General features: G+C 34.2%; 1 protein-coding gene across 1 annotated transcript; it reads left to right on the top strand.

Moving 5' to 3' along the window:
- Positions 1 to 2040: 2040 nt before the first annotated feature.
- LOC110711065 lies at positions 2041 to 8673 on the top strand. The gene is made up of 2 exons (XM_021889438.1): positions 2041 to 2510; positions 6300 to 8673. Exons 1-2 carry the CDS (start codon positions 2226 to 2228, stop codon positions 8205 to 8207), a joined length of 2193 nt encoding a protein of 730 aa, XP_021745130.1. The 5' UTR covers positions 2041 to 2225; the 3' UTR covers positions 8208 to 8673.
- The last annotated feature ends 353 nt before the right edge of the window (positions 8674 to 9026 follow it).

The raw sequence follows: 9026 nt of genomic DNA, 5'->3' as shown, positions 1-9026 counted from the left end.
TACAGGAGGAAAAAATCGTATCTTTTCCTCAAAAATGTTCTTTGATTTTAATTAAAACTTTGAAAAGTCAACAAAAGTCAATTTATCAATGCTAATTGAATTAGGAATGAAAAGAACCTTCTAGAAGAATCTAGAAGACTAAAACCATTCCTAATTGCATTAGTAATGATAAATCATATTAGGCCCTCCCCTAGATCATTGGGCCGTATATAAGACTCAAACCGGGCCCAGTTTAGTAAATTGGCCATAACTTCCTCAATATTCATCGGAATTGGGCTTATAATATATCATTGGAAAGCTCTTGTCAAGCCCCATCCAACTACACTACTTTGGACCCATATCATGGACCAACCAAACTGGATTGGCTGTTTTCTTAAAATAAATTTTCAAAAACAGAGAGAAGAGAAAATAATTTAAAACTATCCGCAACACTAAACTTTCCACACTTTCAATTCATTCGATTATGATTCGACGTGAAAGGTACTCATCACTGGGTTTGGTTTTGGGGAGACACAAATGGGTGTCTACACAAGCTTTCTCACAACGCATTCAATTTTACCCCTAAACACATACAAACTTGCGCATTTCATGCAATTTTACCCAAAAATAACCCAAACATCAAAACCCAAACAAAAAAAACATACAATTTATACATATAACAACATACAACTGCGTAATTCAGCAAAAAAACCCTAATTTTTTCGAGTTTAACACCAACATTTTCAATTGATTTAACCATTTCACAACTCATACAACATCAAACAGCAAAATTAAGCAAAATAAGAAGGAATAATTGTACATACCTTGCGTTTTCCAAACAAAGGATAACAAAATCGCTTCTTAATTGCCGAAATCCTTCCCAAAGAACTTCCTAGAATTCGCAATCCTCACGCAGAACCAAGGTAGAAGTTGAATGAGATGAGTGAAAGAGAAAGAAAAGCTTTTCGATTTTTTTTTTTTTTTTTTTTTTTTACGAAAGCTCTTCGAGTTAAATGAGGGTTGGTGGGGGTTTTAATTACTAACTAAATTTAAATGTAACCAAAAATCATTAAAATTAACGGGCAAATAACGTTTTTAGGTTAATAAGGTTACGTTTGTAACTTTTTAAAAGTTTGAGGCTACCATCGAGAATTGAAAAAAAAATTGGCTACCATTGAGAAAAAGCAAAAACACGAGGCTACCATTGAGAATTTCCCTAATAATAATAATAATAATAAATATTAATTATTATTGTTATTATAATTATTATATATTAATTATTATTCTCAATTTTATAATTATTAATTATTTATTATTTATTATTATTATTAAATATTTTTTTTTGATAAAATTATTATTATTAAATATTATTTATTTATTTATAATTATTATCAAATATTAATTGTTAATAATAATAATATTTTTATTAAATATTAATTATTTATTGTTGTTATTATTAAACTTTAATTTTAATAATAATAATATTATTATTATTAATAAATATTATTTATTTATTATTATTATTATTAAATATTAATTATTATTATTATAATAATAATTTGATATTAATTATATATTTATTATTATTATAAAGATTCAATATTAAATATTATTTTTAAGCAGAGCAGGGCAAAACAGAGCAGATTAAAGCAGATTTCCTCGTCGAGCGGCTTTAGAAAACGGGCCTTACACAACTGTTTGCCAGTCGCCCAGACTCTCAAGTTCTATCCATAGTCCAACATACATAAAAATCCAAAACACATAGTCAGCATATACTAAAAATAATTATATAATTAGTCATAGAAAATCACACTATTAATTAATCAAATCAAAGATTACCATAATAAACAAGTATTAGTTGCGTTGGGGTTTGGGCCACTTCAATTATTCTCCAAACCCAATGTATTTGCTTTCCTTTAACTATTCAACCAAATGAAATAAATCCCATCACATCGTATTTCATACTTTATATTATAAAAATAAAAAATTTATACGAATACTCCTTCTCTTATTAAAGTCAAAACTCCAAATATTATTTATTTATAAATATTATTAATATTATTATTATTATCAACCTTCTCTCTTTCTCTATCTCCCTTTCATGGCCGCCAAACTCCATCCTCTCTTTCTCTCTCTAAAAACCCTTCAATCTCTTTTCATGGCGTCTCTCTCTTTCCCCTGATCTGCATTTTTTCTCTCTCCTCTTCTCGTCGTTTTTCTGGGTTTTTTCCCGTCACTTTTAGAAAATGGTGGGAAGCAAATGGCGGAAGGCTAAATTAGCGTTGGGTTGCGTCCAACTCCCTCGTACCCTTGATGACGAGAATAACAGCAATTCATCTTCTTCCGCCGCCGTACTCGCCTCCGTTAACGGCGGTCATCGCCGGCAATTCTCCGACGCCGTTGTTTCTCTCTCCTCTTCCACCGCCTCCGTTGCTGCCGATTGCCGCCCTTCTTCTCCTATCACTCCTACTCCTTCCTCTTCCGGGCTCCGCTTCTCTCGCAGCTCCTCCAAATCTTCGAAATCTTCTAAGGTTCGATTTCTGTTCGTAATAATTGTTATCGTAATTCTTATTTTGATTGATTTTTGAATTGGATTGCGTTTTTTTGTTGGTGTTTGTTTATTTTATTTTATTTTATGTGAAATTGTTCATCTGGGTTTCTGCTATAATGGTTAAATTTAATATTTTTTTGTTAATTTTATGGGTTGTTTTTTTAATTGTTATTTTAATGTAATTTGTAAAATGCAATTGAATTTAATAAAAAAAGGGTAATAATGGGATATACTGTGAAGGAATCTGAATAGTGGGGGAAAGATGGGGCTTTATTGTCGTTGCTGTTGTTGTTGTTGTTATCAAGTGGTAAGTGGATTGTGGGGAAAATAAAGTAGAGTGGGTGAGATTGTACAACTTTAGGGACCATCACTACTACCCCTTTGGTTCATTTGTAGTAAAAGGAAAACCAATACTAGCTCGGTCGTGCTGCTCCATTTGCCTTTTCACGGTCTCATGTAACATGTAATGCGATGGGCTTACCTGACCATACCATTACTCCCTCCGGTTTTTTATACTAGTAAATGCTCTCACTTGTATTTGCCCGTAATTTAGTTTGACGACATTTTGTGGGTGTGGGCTAGTAGTGGGGTGGGATAAATACTATTATACGGATTAATATAAAAGTGGGCAAGTGGACTATGAAAAGTAGTACTCGTATTATAACGTAGATAAACTTTTATTTTCTCTATAATGTAAATTTGGGGCAAGAGTAGTATTATATGGACGACTAAATAAAGCGAGTGATGCATTTATTTAGACATTCATGGATTAATTTCTTTCTTGTGTGCATTTAACAAAAAATTATGTAGTATATATTTCTTGAAACACATCTAACAAGATCGAAAATACATCTAAGAAGTGGAACAGCTAATAAAAGAATGAAGGGAGTAAATTATTCAACTTTTATTTCCCTCAAGGGAAAGTGCTTTGCATGGTCAGCAGCTGTGGCCATTTTCACCCCATTTCTTCACCCTTTTTTTTTCTCCCTCCTTTTGATGAATTGCTTATTTAGATAAAAAGCCTGTTGACCGTTGATTGTGAGGTTTCTTTCAATTGGTATGAGCCTAAAACTCCTCAAAGTTGTCAAATGGGGTACTTAAGGTTATTTTTGATAAAAAAAATAAATAAATTAATGGAGGTAAAGAAGAAAACAGTAGTTTTCTCTTTCTTCATGATTTTCCACTTCTTTTGATGGGTGGGGCTCATCATCTCCCTAATGTTTGCCTTGAAAGCTTCATAATTATGACTGGTGAGAGAGTTGCTTGATCACTTTTGCTTTTGCAAAAAATAAAAATAAAAGTCTTCCCCACTTGGCATTGCTCTTTAGTTTTAATTATATCCTTCATCCTTTTGGCAGCCTAACATTGACTTTTTATTATATGTTTTTCTTTTTTCTTGGTTAGATAATTAGATTCAATATGAAGGTATTTATTTGATTCTTCCTTGTAGAGTTATACTTTGACATTTTTATCTGACTGGTTGTTGGTTCTTGACCAATCTTTTTTGTTGTTTATTCTCCCTCCCCTTTTCTTGATTTGAAGAGATAATTATTATTAGGGGAAGCAGATGTGGCTCGTATTTTCATAAAAGATATTTTGCAATATATTTATTGATGGGCTGTTTTGTTTATGACCTAAGTTTTACATTAAAATCAATTTATTAACTTGAAGTTATCTGGCTCTGCCCTTAATTTTTTTTTTTTTTTTTTTATTATTTTTTTTCTCTTTTGATTTGATTGAGAATGGAAATTCTGTAAATTTATTACCTGGTATTTTATTAAGATAATGAAAGAAAAAGAAAAAAAAAAAGGAAAGACAACAAAAGACTTGAATCTATCTGTTTATCCCCTTTTGAAATCTTCGCGGTCAGATTTCAAATGTATTTTGGTTCAGTTGTTAAAAGTTGATTATTATCTTTATTTAATGTATTGATCATTAGGATATAAAAGTCTTAAGTCATATTTCAGATTATTTGAAGCAGCTTTTTTCAAAAATTATTTTTTGCATTATTTTAATGTTCTAATTTATTTGGAGGTCCTTTTCTGTATATGTCTCATTATGACTTGTAACCAATGGCATATTTTGTTGGGCAATGTTGAAAATTCAATTCTTTCTTGATGATTAGTTAGCTTGTCTCCTTTTCAAAGGTAACGGGCTCGAATAGGTTTCCCAGATTTGGAATTTTGCTAGTTGTTTGCATTAATTGATTTTTAGGTCATTTTCCAACACCTTCAAATATAGTACGAAGTTGTGTACCCCATTAAATGTTTTGCCCTTTAGGATAAGGCGGTGGGATTGATTATTTTTGTAGTCATGTTAATTCGTATCTCACTTACATTGCAAATTGTAAGGAAATATCTTCAAATTACAATCCATATGTTTGGGTATTAATATGCATATTGGTTTGGGCCACTAAGCTACAAGTGATATTTGTGAGATCTTTATACCCACTGCATTGCTACATAGTAGAAAGGATACACCCATCCTTTTAATATTAGTTGACTTCATATGACTTTTGTTTTCAAACTAAAATTATGGGTCTCTCTTCTATGTTATTGTAAAATTCTGTATAATATTTTAACAATTAACCTAACAAGATTGTTTTTTATTTTATTAATTCATAAAGTTATCGCTTAAATAATAATTCTATTAATTATATACTTAAGAAATCCATTGTACCCTATTATCAATATTTTTGTCAGAGTTAATTAGTAGTATGTGATGTAAGTATCTTGTCTAATTTTGCGTGCCTGTGTACTTTTAGACAGAATGATATTGTTTTCATGGTCGGTAAGTTCTAATTTTTGTGGGATATACTGACCCCAAATGTCACCTGGCTGTCATATATATTAATCAAGCGCAATTTGTATTTTCCATTCCAGGATTCTATGCATTTATGTCTATTATTTTTCTGCTTCAGAGTTAGTCTAAGTGGAATAGATTATTTTTCATTGTATAGCTAGAACCTAGAAATAAGTGACTAAATGATGCTGAGGCCAAACTGAGAAGAAGCTGAAGAACCGATGTTCAATCTCAAATGAATGTTCATGGCTCCAATTATTATAGTCATCTGTCTTTGGGAAATCTTGACATTAAGTTTTGAAACTGGGAGTCCTAAATGACTGGAACATGCTAAGAAGTAATCAGTGGCCTTCATGCTTGTAGATTTTGATACTTGGGTGTCAAAATTATTTAAAGCTTGCAGGAATTAATTAGGTGCATGTATCTTGTTCTTAGGCCTCTGTATTGAACTTGTTTTGTATAATTGACAATTTTGCCAATGCTTTTGCTATGACGAGAATTTGAAAAGGTGAAACAATGATGTCTGGCCTCAGCTGTGTAAGTAAGACTGCAAGAGTTTTTTATTTTCTGGTTTAAATCTGTGGGGTGGGAAGTGATGACACAGGTTTTCTAGATTACATTTAGATTGCATAGATACTCCACTGGGAATTCTTGAGTATATTGAATGAGGATGTTAGTAAACACCGTATTTGTTTGTTTGTTTTTTAAATTTTAATTTTAAATTTTTACTTGTCTTCCCATATCTTGCAACCGAAATGATTGAATTCAATTAATCATACTGAAAAGGCATAAGCTGGGTGGAAATATAGTACTCACAATGTTTATTGGTTTTATCCTTTTTATAGGTTTCTCTCCTCTCTTTACTGTTTTTCTTTTCTTTTTTTTTTTTTTTTAAATATTTGCCCAAGATTATTAAAGCTTCTATGTAGAACTTTTCTTCTTAACTTTTATTGTTTCATTACTGCAGAAGACCTGTGCAATATGCTTGAGCACTGTGATCCCAGGCCAGGGCCATGCTATTTTTACCGCTGAGTGCTCACACTCATTTCACTTTAACTGCATCACATCTAATGTGAAGCATGGCAATCACATTTGCCCAATCTGCAGAGCAAAGTGGACAGAAATTCCTTCCCAAGGTCAGACTTCGGAAGCTCTCCATGGAAAGCTGAGAGCTAACTCAATCAATGGGAACAGAGACTATCCAATGGTAGCTGCTCTGCAGCAGCTTCCCCTTCCTCAACCAGATTTTAATCAGAACATCTCCCCCTCGTACCGGGTTGCTGAACCTGCTATGTTTGATGACGATGACCTCATAGATGAACAACATACATTTAGGGAACAATTTGCTCATAGTGCTTCTGATGAAAGCTCTATGAGAAGGGTAGCGATAAAGACATGTCCTGAAGTTTCTTCCGTTGCTAAGTTAGCATCTTATGATAATTTCTCAGTTCTGATACACCTGAAGGCTCCTGTTGCCGAAATAAGCTATTATGGTGCCAGCTCGCCATCTCATAATTCTCGTGCTCCAGTTGATCTGGTTACTGTACTGGATGTGAGCGGCAGCATGGCAGGTACCAAGCTTGCATTACTTAAACGTGCTATGGGATTTGTGATACATCACCTTGGTCCTCATGATAGGCTCTCAGTTATAGTATTTTCCTCTTCAGCCCGCCGTCTTTTTCCCCTTAAAAGGATGACTGACAATGGTAGAAATCAGGCTCTCCAAGCAGTTAATTCCCTTTCTTCTAATGGTGGAACTAATATTGCTGAAGGTCTCAAGAAGGGTGCTAAGGTTATGTTAGAGCGGAAGTGTAAAAACCCGGTTAGCAGTATGATCCTTTTATCTGATGGGCAGGATACATATACAGTCAATGCTCCTGCTGGTGCACAATCTAGGACAGACTACAAGTCGCTCCTTCCAAATTTTATCCAACAGAATTCAGGAACTAGCTTTCAGATACCAGTGCATACGTTTGGGTTTGGTTCAGATCATGATTCTGTTTCAATGCATTCCATCTCCGAGGGTTCTGGAGGCACATTCTCCTTTATAGAGACTGAGTGTGTGATTCAAGATGCTTTTGCCCAGTGCATGGGAGGTTTGCTGAGTGTGGTTGTACAAGAGCTAGAATTGAAACTTAACTGTGTATACCCTAATTTGAAGCTTGGGTCAATCAAAGCTGGAAGCTACCACACTCGACTGTTGGATGGTGCAAGAACAGGTTACATAAATGTTGGAGATTTGTATGCTGAAGAAGAAAGGGATTTTCTTGTGACTATGAATATTCCTCAGGCATCTGTAAGTGAGATGCCACTGCTGAAAGTTAGTTGCACTTATAAGGACCCAATCACAAAAGAGGTGACACATTTAGATGAAGTTGAAGGTGTCAAGATCAATAGGCCAGAGAGAGCAGAGCATGTAGAGGTTTCCATGGAGGTGGATAAGCAGCGTAACAGGCTTAAAGCAGCAGATGCTATGTCAGAGGCTAGATCTGCTGCTGAAAATAGTGATTTGGCGGGTGCAGTGTCTATCCTTGAGAGCTGTCGGCAAACATTGTCAGACAGTGTATCAGCAAAAGACCCCTTGTGTGTGGGACTTCTAAATGAACTAAAGGAGATGAAGGAGAGGATGTCTACCCGCCAGGTGTACGAGGCATCTGGAAGGGCATATGTTTTGTCTGGACTGAGTTCACATTCGTGGCAAAGGGCTACTGTAAGAGTCGATTCCACAAGCAGCACCAATCTTTCTCAAGCTTACCAAACCTCATTCATGGCTGATATGATCTCTCGCTCCCAGACAATGGTGATTCCTAACATGCCGCCTTCTCCTCCTGTGAGGCCTCCTCGATCACTCTCTGGCCGTCCAAGTCCTAGGTAATTTGCAATCTTAGTAAAATTTTGAGATTGCTCGTTCCAAAATATAATCTACATATTCTACCTTATTTTTTTAAAAAATTAATCCTCTAGATTTTAGCTTTGTTAGAAAACCGGGGCGAGGATAGGGAGAGGAAGGTAATTTTGTAAATGACTAATAATAATGGGAGAAAGAGAGATAGTTTTGAAGAAAATTTTGGGTGGGAAGGGTATAGGTGGTAATTGGACTTCTTTTTTTTTTTTTTTTTTTTTTTTTTTTTTTTTTTTTTTTTTTTGGTTTTTTTGGTTCTATAATCGGGTAAATTTTTGTTGGGTGTTTTTTGTACATAAGTGATAAAAGAGAGAAAGCAATGTGTTTCTCCATGGGAAGAAGGGGTATAGCCTTGCAAGTGTAATTTGCTGTTTTTTTTAATATTGGAGACTTTAAATTCTTGGCAAAGTGAATTAAATTATTCACTCTTGATTCTTTCCGTATTTTCCTTATTGCCCATATTTGCTCGATGCCTTGACTTGTATATTATGTTTCTCTTACAAATAACACAACTTCGATCAATATTTATTGGCACACTGAGGTGTGTACAAAAATTTGCACAAATTAGTAGAAATTGTGTATTGGTCTAGGTAACTCGTTTAAAAATATCACTGTCATGATCATTGCAAAATCATGTACGATACTTGTACATTGCCGTATATGGCTATTATGGCCATGACCTAAAATCTCCAACATTTACCCTGTTATTTTCCCGTCATGACTGCAGCCCGAGTGGCTATCGGCCAAAAATCATCATGAGAGCGCCACTATTAGATAGTGGCGTTGATATGA

Source organism: Chenopodium quinoa, unplaced genomic scaffold, assembly GCF_001683475.1.
Source record: "Chenopodium quinoa cultivar QQ74 unplaced genomic scaffold, ASM168347v1, whole genome shotgun sequence".
NCBI lineage: Eukaryota > Viridiplantae > Streptophyta > Magnoliopsida > Caryophyllales > Amaranthaceae > Chenopodium > Chenopodium quinoa.
The sequence above is the reverse complement of the archived record's forward strand: the minus strand, read 5'-3'. Positions and strand labels throughout refer to the sequence as shown.